This window comes from Epinephelus lanceolatus, chromosome 16 (assembly GCF_041903045.1).
Source record: "Epinephelus lanceolatus isolate andai-2023 chromosome 16, ASM4190304v1, whole genome shotgun sequence".
NCBI classification, from domain to species: Eukaryota; Metazoa; Chordata; class Actinopteri; order Perciformes; family Serranidae; genus Epinephelus; species Epinephelus lanceolatus.
Genome location: NC_135749.1, coordinates 27145651 through 27159742, shown reverse-complemented (window position 1 = coordinate 27159742; position 14092 = coordinate 27145651). Strand labels below are relative to the sequence as shown.

General features: G+C 40.9%; 1 protein-coding gene across 1 annotated transcript; it reads left to right on the top strand.

Annotated features, from left to right (window-relative positions):
- The first annotated feature begins 27 nt into the window (after positions 1–27).
- On the top strand, positions 28–1074 carry cdca5 (cell division cycle associated 5). Its single transcript, XM_033636172.2, has one exon. The coding sequence runs from the start codon at positions 173–175 to the stop codon at positions 929–931; it is 759 nt and encodes a 252-aa protein (XP_033492063.2). The 5' UTR covers positions 28–172; the 3' UTR covers positions 932–1074.
- Positions 1075–14092: the final 13018 nt, after the last annotated feature.

Here is a 14092-nt window from a genome sequence, read left to right as displayed (position 1 = left end):
AACAGGCTTCCGTCCTATCTACGCGACTCGGGCGGGCAATTTGAGCGGACTACTGTTGTTTGTGTCACCCGTGTGGCGATACTACTCTACCGACTGTCAAGTAAATACAAGGATACTCGGTTATTGTACAAGGAAAGCGGTCAGTGTGAACGAAGGGACGCCTAAAAACATAATGGCGGAATCTGGTAATCTTAACGGTTCTCAGAGAAGACGGTCATCGCGGTTGAGTTCTCCTCCTGTGGCTAAAACTGACAACAACATGGCGGCGACCTCTGTTGCTGTTAAACGCTCCATCGTTGTGAGGAAAATAGCACCCAGAAAAACAGTCGCACCATCGGAGCAAAACAAGGAGAACACGCCGAGACGGTCCGGGTCGGAAAGCAGCCAGCAGAAGAAGCCAAAGGTCTCCACCCCGGATCTTGTCCCGAGTCGCAGGGGCTCCTCCTCGGCTAAGAAGAAGAAGAAGGCCGCTATTCTGTCACCGATCCTCCCCTCTTCACCGCCGGCTTCACAACCCCAGCAGCCGGCGACAGACCCAGAGGACGCGGTGTGGTCGCAGAAAGTGCGCCGCTCCTACAGCAGGCTCAGCGACAAGTCCTTCAATGGCCCCGACACCAGGGAGACCATGTTCGGCTTTGAGATGCTGAAAACCCCCGAGGTTGTCCGGAGAGTCGATCAATCCAAGACGGGTCTGGAGGTGTCTGGATCCTTGTCTGGTCTGAACTCATTCACGTCTTTGCTGGAAGAGGAAGACTGTGGTTCAGCTTTCCCCGAGCCGGACCTAAACATCCCCGGAGTGGCTGTGGTGAAGGAGAAGAGGAGGAGGAAGAAGAAGGTGCAGGAGATCGGCAGCACGGAGCTGGAGGCACTGGCTGCACAGTTGAACGCAGAGTTTGAGGAGGCAGAGGATTTTGAGCTGATCGTGGAGTAATAATGAGACTGAAGGAAAGACTGAAGCAGCATGTTGTTTTGTTCTCCTAACATGCTGAAAAACTCTGACAACACTTAACTGTGTGCCTCATACTCAAAACATTCACCCTTATGTACATTCCCAGCTCTATATTTTGTGAATTTATGGTGTTTCGTATGTTTGATTCTTCATTTAAATGATCTTAATGTGGTCGTTAGGACATTACTAGGTGGTCAAATGATCAGTAGAAAGACAAGTAAAACCAAAAGCATCATTTTTGTTTTTTATTATCAATGCATGTATACAGATTTTTTTTACAGTGATCAGATATCTTATATTTGTCAAGTTAAACGTTCAGTTTGGAATGATAAAACATGCATTTTTTAAGTTTGTTTTTAATTGGGCTTTGACTGTTTTAATTGACTTTTAAGTCACAAACTGGTTGATTCTACACAAGTTACACAGAGGCGAAATATGTGAGTTTAAATGTTTATTGTAAGCACAGGTGGAAGGTGTAGCTTGTAAACTCTGAAACATTATTTGACTGAATGATGGGATCTGAGAGCTATAACGGGATTGTTATCTGTCAGGAGAAAACTGACTAGAGTGATTTGGCATTTTGTATTTCTTCATAATATTTTTATCACTGAAAAACAACAGAAATGTGAGCAGCAATTCAGAGGTCTGTAACCAGGATATCACCATTTTAATATTGTTTTACATCCACATTTAATCGGCGTAAAATTTCAGAGTAAGACTGTCAGAAAATAAATGTTCTTAGATTATTCATTTTATGCTACACTTGTCCTTTCTTAAACATAAAACACACATTTTATTTTTGCTTGCCTGTAAATGTAAATAAATATTCATCCAATTTTAATCACCAGAATTGCAAGTACACCTAGAGGTCCTTTCAGTCACATCAGAAATCCTTTAGTCTGCCAAAACAGCACATTTTGAGATTTTGTCAGTGAGAATTTTAGTAACATCAGATTTAATAAAACCACAAAACATACTTGCAGTATTTAAAATTTCACACAGCCTTTATGAACGGAGCCCAAAACAGTAAATTACCCTCTAAATCTGGGCTCAGTAACATGCTTGTGTCGTACAAGTAATGCCCAAGCTTAACTTATGACACACTAGTTCAGAGACAATGCCATTAAAAATCTTCATATAATCAGCCAAAAGTATCCTGAGCTATGAAGTGTCACTGTTGCATATGTATGGCTGAGATTTATGGGGAACTGGCATCCCTTATTACTGATAACCTGCACAGGGCCCTAATAAGGTGCTCGCCAAGCATGCTGACAAACAAACATTCCTACACACAGCATTGGTCTCTGGTGATTATGACGAGGCAGACTGAATGAGTGAGTGGGCGATCTGTTTGGATTTAATGAGAATGGTGGACAGGTACAACGTTTTCCTCTAGAGTCTCTTAAAAGTGTAAGTGGATGTGTTGCATAATTTGCACTAACGAGGGGGGATGTTATCAACCGTCATGTCTGCCTCTGAATGTGCAGCCTTCTCTCTTGTTAACTGTGTCTGAATGGAGTCTTACAGATCCAACGTAGTCCTCTGGTAGTTTGATTGATTAATTATTTGTTCCTGGAACATATGGTAATAGAGTTCTGAGAATTTCAACATGATTACAGAAGTAATTAATATGATTTCTATTTAAGAGTACAGAGTTTTTCAAAGATGTAAAAGTGTAATCAAAACAGTAATGACCTAGTCTAATTTTCCATTTAAAGTATTATCAAGGTATAACACCGACGAGGGTGGGGTTTTGAACCTTCACATTTTGGGGCACTTTGTAGCACTACTACTTTTGATTTTATTTTGATTTTATTGAAAACTGATACAAATACAATGTGCTCAGATTTGTATTCTTCTCACTTATAATCTGACAATATATGATAATATTTAGACTTAAAGGGACACTTTACCCCCAAATCAAAAATAAATATTTTTCTACTTACCTATAGTGCGAATTATCAGTCTACATTGTTTTAGTGTGAGTTGCAGAGTGTTAGCGATATTGGCCATAGAGATGACTGTGTTATCTCCAGTATAATGGAACTAGATGGCACTCAGCTTGTGGTGCTCAAAGTGCCAACAAATACATCTGAAAAACTCTACAGCAATGTCCCTTTCCAGAAATCATGACTCAGTTACTGAAGATAATCCACAGACCTTGTTGTGAGCAGTTTCATGTTCATGTATTTTCTGTCTGCCAAACTACACCTACCACCTGAATTACAGTGCAGAAGGAAGTGTGCCTCTACTGCTAGCTCATCTAGCAACACTGAGCTAGCTAAAGTTACAGCTCAGCCGAGGAGATCACTATTAGTAGTCCTTTTTACACAGAGATTGCACTATAGGGCCGCTAGGAAGTCCTTGCTAGCATCCTGGAAGCAAAAGAGGCATGATGGGTGTGACATGTAACAACAGCATCGGCCTCTTGTGGAACATATAACATGTATCAGCAGTGCTTTCTAAACAATACCATCCCTGTTACATGGCGGCTTATCTCACCCTCTGCTTGGAAGGTAAGGACCTTGTTGTTTTCCCAGTTTGCAGACATTTGCAGTTCTTCTTTGAGTTAGCTGGTAACTGCTGTCAGTTGTTCTTTTAATTAATTCTTTTAAACATCACATCAGTCCTGTCCGTGGTCCCGTCCTGCCGGCTGTCCCTTTTACACAAACACTGATTCGGCGCTGTTACTACCTTCACTGCCAGCTTAAAGTCGAGTCAGCTCTGTCCCCTCATTCTGTGACTGTACCTTTAATAAAGAATGATGAGGTGACGACAGCGGTTGCATCATCATGAGCCTCTCGTCCATGAGTAGATGCACGCTTCCTTTTGCGCGGTGATATGGTTGGTGGGCATAGAAAGAAAATAGGTCCTGCATGAAACTGCTCACAACAAGGTCTGTGGATTATCTTGAGCAACCACGTCATGATCTCTGTAAAGAGACATTGCTGTTGATTTTGCGAAACTATTTTTTTGGCACTTTGAGCACCACAAGCTGAGTGTCATCTAGTTCCATTATATCGGAGAGAAGGCAGACATCTTTACGACTGTCCGATATCTCCAACATTCTGCAACTCACACCAGAGCAATCTAGATTGATAAATAGCACTACAGGTAAGAGGAAAGAGATGTATTTTTGATTTTGGAGTGAAATGTCTTTTTAAATTTACCTAGGAAAATATCTTGTCTGGCTTCTTTTGCTACATGAGAAACAGGTTTTTGTAGAAAAACATTGATATTCGACAAAGTAAGCCAAAACAGTATTGTTTTATCTGTAATAAAACTCAATAAGATACCCATCCCTTGTAGACACAGACTTGCTAATCCATTTACAATCAATAGATTAGATTAAGGATTTTATTTTCTTGATACCACTGTAAGATTCACAGCTGTCTTGGGACAATATCTGGGGGACACTTCTCAGCTGGTCACCAACTTTGTGAGATGCTGATATTTGGTTGAGTTGACGTTGTGACATCGGGTGACCAAAATTCAGTGTCAGAAATGGGAATAAAAAGTAGGTATAGCTGCAGCCAGAGCAGCTACGTGACCTGCTCACCATACGTCAATCCACGATCTGCCCCCTCGTCCTTTGGCCTAGGAGCAGAAGACCTAGCAAAAATGTTGAGTTAGCGATTAGCGACTTAAAATATTAGGTTAAAAGAGAGACTGTTAAATTAAAGGTAAGGGTTACATCTAGAGTTGTACCGATACCAATATCAGTATCGGAAATGCCTCTGATACTGCCTAAAATGCAGTAACGGGCATCGGCGGGTACAGCCTATGACCAATCTGATACCACGTAATGCCTCACGTCATTACGCATACGCATGCTACAGGCAAATGAAACGGAAACGGAGCGGAGTTTAAAAAGCATTCTACTGTAGCCTTTAAAATGTCTTTTTTTTACCAAATTGTGTGGCTGCACTTTAACCTGTGTCTTGATCTGTGTCAACACTGGATAATAATAATAAAAAAAAGTTTTATGGCATACTATTATGTATTTATTTCTTAATATTTTACATAGAGTTTTAGGAGTTGAGACATACAACAATTCATATCCCATCCATTTTTATTTTACGCGTTGGTATCGGATCGGTACTTGGTATCGGCAGATACCTAAGGTTCAGGGATCGGAATCGGTATCGGGAAGGAAAAAGTGGTATCGGTACATCTCTAGATACATCAAAGTGAATTATTGCTACTGTTGTTTGTATGTCTATTCACTACAGTGTCGTGTTATAACAGGGTTCGGATAACCATTGTAATGGTTGGTTTGGCTTGTACTACTGGTGGGCGTGGTTTGTAGGGACGTGGCGTGTACGCTACAAACGTAATATGTCTGCAGCTATACGTCTCGGGTTTAACACCAACGTCAATTTGACGTAGAATAAGACAGATGACGTTGCTATTTTGTTGGTGTTAAGTAACCAAATCCAGTATCTACCGAGCCTCTGATGTCAATGCCATCTTGACGTAGAATAAAAATGGAAGGTCTGGGGAGCAAAACCCAACATTAGCAAAGCATCATAATGTTAACATGCACACAATGTGAAATTCTAACATTGTTAGACATTTAAAATATTGTCATAAGAGTCCAGTGTCTCATACTGATGTCTTGTGCCAGTTGGGTTGGTTCATTAGGATGTTTAAGTTTATTTCTAGATGCTCTTTACTCAAGCCCTTATAATCATAGCTGTATTTATAGTGCCAAATTAAAATATAGACAGAACAGCTCTCAAACCAATGTAACATTAGTTGGAATAAGATCTTTACTTAAATTTAAAGTGATCCACAGTAGTTTGAGGATGCTGACAAGTATATCTCCACCTGTTATACCAACCATGAAAAAAACATCTCTGAATAAACTATGAAGTTGGTTATTTACATCTGCTGAGAGCACGTAGACACGCTGATAGTATTTGTGAGTGTGTGTGTGAGAAAGAGAGACATAGAGGAATAATAAGTGTGCAGCAGCGAGTGAGTAAATCCACAATTTGCTCACGCATTTTAGGGTGTGCAAAGCGTGCTGTGTTTCTCCTCCTCAGGTGCCATTTCATGTTCATACCCTTCACTTGGCATCTCAGCTCCCTGGGAGACATTTTTCAACTTTTTTTTTTTTTTTTTTTTTTTTTTTTGCAGAGCACAACACATGGTGGCTTGCCTTTTTGTATATTTTTAACAAGGCATTCATGTCTGCTTGTCACTACGACTGAAAGTTACAAACAGGAGTGAAGTAGGAGGAGTGTTTATGAGCTGCCAGGAACAGTTATTGATTTACAATGCTGCTGCTGCTGCTGCTGCTGCTGCTGCTGCTTGTGCTGGCTTTTGCTTTTGAGTCTGTTCATGCTGATTTTTTGGGGAGGTTGGATATTTTACACTCATATTCATGTGTTTTTTTTTTACCCCTCTCTTCTCCTCTTGCTTTTTCCTCTCCTCTCCCCTCCTCCCTCCCCACATTTCACTCACGGCAGTTGTCGCTGGTTCAGCTTGACTGCTTCGTTAGGGCTCATCATTTGCATTCAGATTAATTATCTAATTACCGACAAATGTCCGGCGGCCACCCCACACTCCGGCTCGTCAGCTCTCAGCCTGTAATTATTTTAATCATTTACTTTCATCTGGAGCGTTCTTGCCATTCTCCTGTGTTTAGAGGCCATTCTTAATTACCCTGCCAAGACACTCTTTTCATGAGAGGGAGGGGAGGGGAGGGAGGGAGGGAGGAGAGGGGTTGGTTTGAGGGAGAAGGGAGCAATTGGGTGAGGGAACATGTGTGTGTGTGTGTGTGTGTGTGTGTGTGTGTGTAAGAAAGAGAGAGAAAGACCAATGGGGACATGATCCAGAGGCTTTGACAGCACAGAGGAAGCTCCCTGCTCTGCTGGATGCTCTTTCCTCTCTCCTCTTTTTTCTCCCTCTTTCTCACTCTCTACATACACACCACCACCTCCCCCCTTTCTCTCCCCCCCACAACCAACTTCCTCATCTCTTCTCTCACCCACCCCTCGCTCCCCCTCCTCCACGCCCCGCTTCCCCCCGTTATACTTCCTCCCTTTTTTCCCTTTATCGCAAGCACACACAGGAATCGCCCGTGGGCTTCAGTGCTCTGACTGCTAATACACTGACACACACTTACACACACTACACACACACACACACACACAAACAGGCAGACAAGAGAGAGTCATGCGCCCTGTTTGTGGCACTCATCAGGATGCACACATCTTTCCACTATCTGCCTGGAAAATCTATACTCCTCTCAGCTCTGTCTGTCTCTTTCTCTGTCTCCCACCATCCCGCCATCCATCCATCTATCAGACCTGCATGGGTGCACACTCATACATGTCTATCTGCTGCCTGTCTGTCTCTCTCCATCTCTGCCTCCTCTTTCCCGGTGTTTGGACAGGCCTCGCGTCAGGCCTGCTGCTCCCTGTCCTCCATGAGGGACGACAGTGGTGGTGGTGGTGGTGGGGGGGTCATCCTCTTTCTCCCCCCTGTGTGACCGCTCCATAATGATGCTCTCACTCACCCCTTAAGCCACTCAGCCTCCTCTCTCCTTCTCTCCCCCCTGACTGCTCTTGTTAAGAAAAGCGAGAGTAAAGGGAGAATGAGAGAGAGAGATACAAGCTCTGTAATTGGGCTCTTGAATATTTAAGTCACTGGGGATGAAAGTTTAATGAAAAGATGATTATCTACCAGTTTATCACACCACTGTTTCATATTTCATTTTCATATCCTCGTTCCGAGCTGCGTTGTCCGTTTTGGCAGCTGTGTGGATACGGAGTCTGTGTTGGGAAAATACTGAGCGAGAAGGAGGAGATGTAAAGAGGAGACATGTTGAGGTCATGATACATAGGAGAGACTTTGAGGAGATAAAGATAGGACTTCATGTCAACACTTTTTCTCATATTTTATGGGAGGTAGTCACACTGAGCAGAGGTTATTTCTGCTTAGAGCAATGCATCTTATTTACATTATCCCCTATTACCAGTTGTGATCCAGTGCATGTTAGAAAATACTGGGTAAAAAGGGGAAAAGATACACATAAGACAGACAATATGTCTTTTGTGTAGAAAAAAACAAGATGCTGAAAGGACATTATGTCCACACTTTGGACCAAATGTGTCTTTGTTTGTGTGTGTGTTTTTTTTAGGTCTTATCAGTCATTAAATTCTTGTCATGAGGCTTCTCTTGTTGCTGGGTGAATTGTCCAATTTGGCAGCTGTGGACTGACTCATGATCCAGTTAATATTGGAAAACATTAAGCAAGGGAAAAAATGTTCGGATGACAGACTTTGTCAACACTCAGGGCCAAATAGGCCTTTAATTTCTCACCTCTTTGTGTTATTTAGGTGTATTTGGTCACAATAATCATCTTTTTTCGTTGAAAAGCAATGTTTCTCTCTGTTCATACATTGTCCCATAAATTGTTGTCATGAGGCTACTCTTGTTGCTGGGCGAATTGTCCATTTTGGCAGCTGTGCACTGAGTTATTATCGTCCAGTTAATGCTGGAAAAATACTGAGGAGAAATGTTCAGGCCACAATACAGGAGAGAAACATGTCAGAACTCAGGGCCAACATTTGTCATTAATCATTCACTTTTTGTGTTATTTAGATGGATTTGGTCACAATAATCACCTCCTTTACTCTTAGGGGCATTCTCTCATACATTGCCCCATAAGTGGTTTTCATGAGGCTAGATTCTTGTTCTATGGATACATTGTAGATTTTGGCAGTTATAGTCAGGTGTTAGCTGGGGAAAAAAATGGCAAAAAGTGTGAAAAGATGCACAGAAATGAAATGTTAAGGCTACAGAGGCGGCAAATTCAGTAGATGAGAACACAACATTTTGTCAACACTTAGGACCAAAGTGTCTTTAATTTCTTTTTATTTATTTTTTTCATGTTGATTTAGTCACATTAACCCTCTGGAGTCCACGGGCACGCCGGTGCATCCAAATCACATGACCGATTTAAGATGACATAGCAGCAAGACGCAGCCTCGCTGAGTGTCCGTTTCAACTTGTGATGAATGTGCAAACTGCAAACTATATACCAGTTTAAATTGTGTTGATAGGGCAAGTAAAACCAGACTTATGATAAACAATCTACGCCCTGCTTTTTCCTGAATATTGTTGTTGCGTTTGGTGTGGGAAGAAACGGTAAAAACGGGCTATTCTAACAAAAGTGCTTGCAAGCAAAAAAAAAAAAGACACCCCCTTTCCTATTGGTGGTGTTCTTTGTGTGATTTTAGGTCCGATGTGTTAATACAGTATGTCAAAATGAAAAAATAACTGTAAAGTCACACAGATGAGGTTGCGCTGAAAAAAACCGACACCAAACAAGGCAAGGTAAACAGTTATTAAGGTGAAATTTAAAGGTAAAATCAAAAGTAGTCCAAAAAATGGTCAAGTATACCATTGACCACAAAGGGTTAACCATAAAGCTTTGCTAAGAACAATGGCACTCACACACACTGTTGCATATATTATTGTTGTGATACTAGATACTTGTTTAAAGCTATGGACTGAATGTTAAATGTTAAAGCAGTTATATGGAGAAGACCCTTTAAAGCGAGATGTTGTAACTCTTGCAGAACAGCAGTCACTGTGGCCATAAATAGCAATTACAAGATACCAAATGTTAAAATATACAGTGTACATGTAGTTTAATGGCAGCATGAGTAGAGACAGTCATACAGCCAGCAGACTGACTCAGTAATGTGTCTAATGTGAGCTAAAATTAGCTGCCATTAGCTCCCATAATCTACTGGTCATACCAGACCATGTATGACAGTAGCAGCAAAACCTCTAAATGTTTTGGAATCGAGCAGCTGTGTTTTATTGCTCATACATTTTGTTTTTGTGTTTTTTTAAGAGCAATTTATAAGCTTTACTTTTACTTGATAAGATAGACAAGAAAGAGGAAAACGGTCACGGGGTGCTTGCTCCACTACATGAAGCAAAGTTACATGGTCTCAATTTAATTAAAGGTCCAGCATGTAGGATTTAGGGGGATATATTGGCAGACATGGAATATAGTAAAATAAGTATGTTCTCATTAGTGTATAATCTCTTGAAAATAAGACCTGTTGTGTTTTCGTTACTTTAGAATGAGCCATTAGGGAGCAGGTCCTCGTCAACAGAGTCCACCATGTTGCACCTCCATGTTGCTAGTATGACTGGACAAACCAAACACTTGCTCTAGATAGGGCCATTTACGTTTTCGCATCAGCCCCTCATGTAGGGCCCTTTTTTTGTTTGTTTTTTAACGTGAAACTGCTTTATTCAGTTTTTATTACTTTAAAAAACGTGGCTGTGTTTTGGAGGGGAAGAGACCTCTGCAGATAATTCAGCTGCAGGTAACAAACACCTCCTGAACAATTAACAGTCAAGGAATTCTAACCAGGAGAAGTTTCAGCTGGTTGCAATCTGCAATCCTCACCACTATGTTGCTTTAAAGAGAAAGTTTGAGCACTTAAGACCAACATTTTTGTGTTATTTAGGTTGAAATTGTCTCAATTTAATTATTTATTGTAAGAACATATATGTATGTTGTCTCATGAGCAGGGCCGTAACTAGGATTTTTGGAAACACTAAAGTCATGAGTCCTCCAATGCTCCCTACACCACCAAGATAAAAAACAAAAAACAAAAGATGATGTCTATTTTTTGTATTTTCCTCTTTTTATTTATTCAGTTAACTCTTCATTTATACTTGCTGTAAATGTTATTACCCAACATGAAGGTTTAAATGGTGTATCAAATCCTTCACCACTCAATTTGAGCGCTGGAAGTACTCAGATTTAAACATATGGAGTCTAAAAATACTGGAATCAACATATAATGGAACCAACATTTGTACACTTTTATTAGCAGGCTGTAACTCCCTAATGCCAGGTTCCCAAATTCACAAAAAATAAAATAAGATTAATTTAAGAATACAGAGGACATCACCTTAGTGTCATCGGGGGGGCAACAACGATTATGCATGTGAACATGATTAGCTAATTTCTTAAATTTTTATACGTTTGATTACAACAATTAAGAGATAAACGCAGTGCCAATACTACAGATGGTAACTTAACTCGCCGATTTCATCCCATTCTGTCACCTCCACAAACACCCTGAAGAGCGTTCAATAAAAAGCACAAGGACACTCTTTCCTTTATTTAATCGTGCGGGATAAACAGACGGCTGTTTGTTATTCATTCTCATTATTCATAATGGTGGCGACATTAATCCCTTTTTTGCGAAAAGACGGTGTGAAAGAAGCAGCGTTGTGCTGCACTTTTGCCAAACCCCAGTGGAATTACAGGGACTGCAGAGTTTTGAGGGGGATTATGTTGCAGACCCAACACATAGCCTTAGGCCACAGTTTGGAAAGGGGACACAGTTTGGACGGCAGAGATTAGACACCAAGGTATGGTGCAAAGAGGCCATTTCCAGGCAGAGACACAGCCTACGTGGGTCAACACGGGGTACGACGATCTCCTTTGATAAAAGAATTCTGGTGATAATACACACTTTATTTAAAATGCATGAAAATTAAGATAAGAGGTGATGCTTCCCTCAGAGGCCAACATGACACAATTTGCATTCTTTGTGTTATTTGATTAATTTTTTGGCAAAGTTGCAGAGATAAATTCATGAGCTGCATTATTAAGCAGCCTCAGCTTCATCTACAGACTGCCATATGTTGATGTGAGCGCTTCAGGAACCTGAAATCCAATAACCTGTATGAAAGAGGCCTCTGGGGAGCGAGAGTGAGACGGAGGTAAAGAGTGTGTTAACCCTGCCTTATGAGTCGCTCCGCATTCACTTAGTCCCGTAAAACTCGCTCAGAAAAATGTGGGATCTGTATCAATCTCGCTGCTTATCAGTTTAATCCACGATTTCACGGCGGCGAGGCGGGGACGACCCGAGCCGCTTGTCGCTTTTGTGGACAGGGTGTCACCGTTTAGCCCTATCTCTCCGTGGTTTGGAAGTGGGAGGGGAAACCTGGGGAGACTGGCTCCATCTCTGGGTGGGGGTGGGAGGAGGCAGAAAAGAAAAAGAGCAAGTTAAATGGAAGTGACAATCTGCAAACATTCCTGCCGGCAGCTGCGTTAGCATTCTCCATAGTTCATCACCCCTTGCACGGTCACTGGGGCCCCCCTGCGACCCCCCGTGCCTGGCACACGCACCTGCCGCTCCCAGCCGCGCTTTCACCGACAGCCAGATAATCTATGGGCGGGTCCAGGCCGGGGCTCCCCTCAATGTGCTCTTGAGAAAACCCCTTATGCGTGAAAAAGCCCCCTTTCTCTGCCTTTTGTCCAACACAGTTTTATGGGACAACATTGGGCATTATGAGGTTTGGGGGATTTTTCACGGGACTCTATAGAAGGGTATAATCCTTTCAGGCACGGGACGAATAAAAAAGTTTTAACCTGCTGTTTTCATATTTATTAGCTGGTTATAGCAGACGAGGCAGCTGAACCATCAGCACACACACACACACACACACACACACCCCTCCTCCTCCTCCTTCTCACACACACACAGACACAAGCTTCAAGTCCTGGAATCAAACACTGACGCTGCGTCTTGAGAGGGGCCCTCATAATGGAGCTGATTGCTTTAACTGAATTAGTCAAGAGAGTCAAGTGGGCGACTGACACTGAGGTCATGGAAGCCTTAAATGCTGAGTGGTTCTCTGTTTCCCTCAACAGGTTGTTAGAACACATAATTATGTGTTTTGGTTCATAAACTTCACATGTTGAAGGAGAGTTTGACCTGTTTTTGTCTTGTGTGTCAATTAAAGCTTGTTTGTGTCCATAGTTTTCAACTGAAGCTCGTATTAAGCCAATTGAGAGCACAATGGGTGACCAGAACATTTTCTAAAGCTGCTGTTGAAGAGATTGCTAATTATTTAAATTCAATAACTGGTGTCTGCAGGAAAGCAAAATAATGCAAAAATGATAATTCATAATTAAATTCAATGGGAAATTTAATTAAACCTGTACATTTTCCTTCTGTGTAATCCATATTGGAACTTCCTCCCTTCTCTCTGAATTACAGGGTGAAGCCAGATAATCTGGGACACTTTGGATTACCAAGAAAACAACCTAAAATATTGCAGACTGCCTCGAGTGTTACTTTGAGAACTTGTTATAGATCTCGGCTATGTTTTGATTGAAAAAGTATGTTGCAGAGTAAAATACTTTTGAAAATTTGGACCATCAGACATGATAAGAACCCCTGCCTCGCTCTGGTAACACGTTCAGATATGTTTGTTTTTTTAAATGGTTAAACCCATGTATCAGTTCAGTCATTCATTGATTAAGTTATTAATGTAGCCTAACTATTAATCTAAAAAGATCATGCAACTTTTCTGCCATTTTCTGTCTGTTTCCTCTGTGCCATACTGTTTACAATGGGGCTGTCATGGACTTATCATCCTTAATATTCTTAAGAGACAAAAACACTAAAATGTCTTTATTACAGGGTGGCACACATTAGCATACTTCATGATTTTATGGCACCTGGTAAGCTAAAAACCTGCTGGTTTCACTTTTGAAAAATGTCCCAATTTAGCTTAATTTCTTTTGTCACATTTTACCAAAAATACTCATTCAAAACAATTTACTAAAAAGTAAACTGTATTGTGAAAAAAATAAGTGAAATTGATTATAAATCTAACATTCCAAATGGCTTTCTTTACAAGCTCTAGGACCAGTGATTTTTTTTATCTTTGCTCTGCCCATAGTAGATATCTCAGACCGATGAAAAATGATTGTTTCATGTAAAGGACATTGGTAGAAACAATGCAATAACATGTTTGATGGCACGCTTGAACTTAGGGTTGGTCAAAATCTTGAAAAATGATTGTAACAACAGTAACAACATTTACAAAAAAAAGGAATGAAGAAAACAAAAAAAATTATTTAAAACCTCTACACATAAAAACACCCACTCTTGTCCATTTCAAGCATTAAAACACTTCTCAGTTTCAGTTTAGAATATTTTAACATAAGTGCAGGTGTGAGTTTTCTAGTGAACAGAAATTTAGAAAACAGAAAAAAACAAACTTTAATTTATAATAATATAAATCACACAATTTCTATACATTAAAACACTCACACACAAGTGCATGTTTTATTTTTAA

Coding starts and splice junctions, on each gene's coding strand:
- cdca5 (XM_033636172.2), top strand. CDS start 173: ATGGCGGAATCTGGTAATCTTAACGGTTCTCAGAGAAGACGGTCATCG.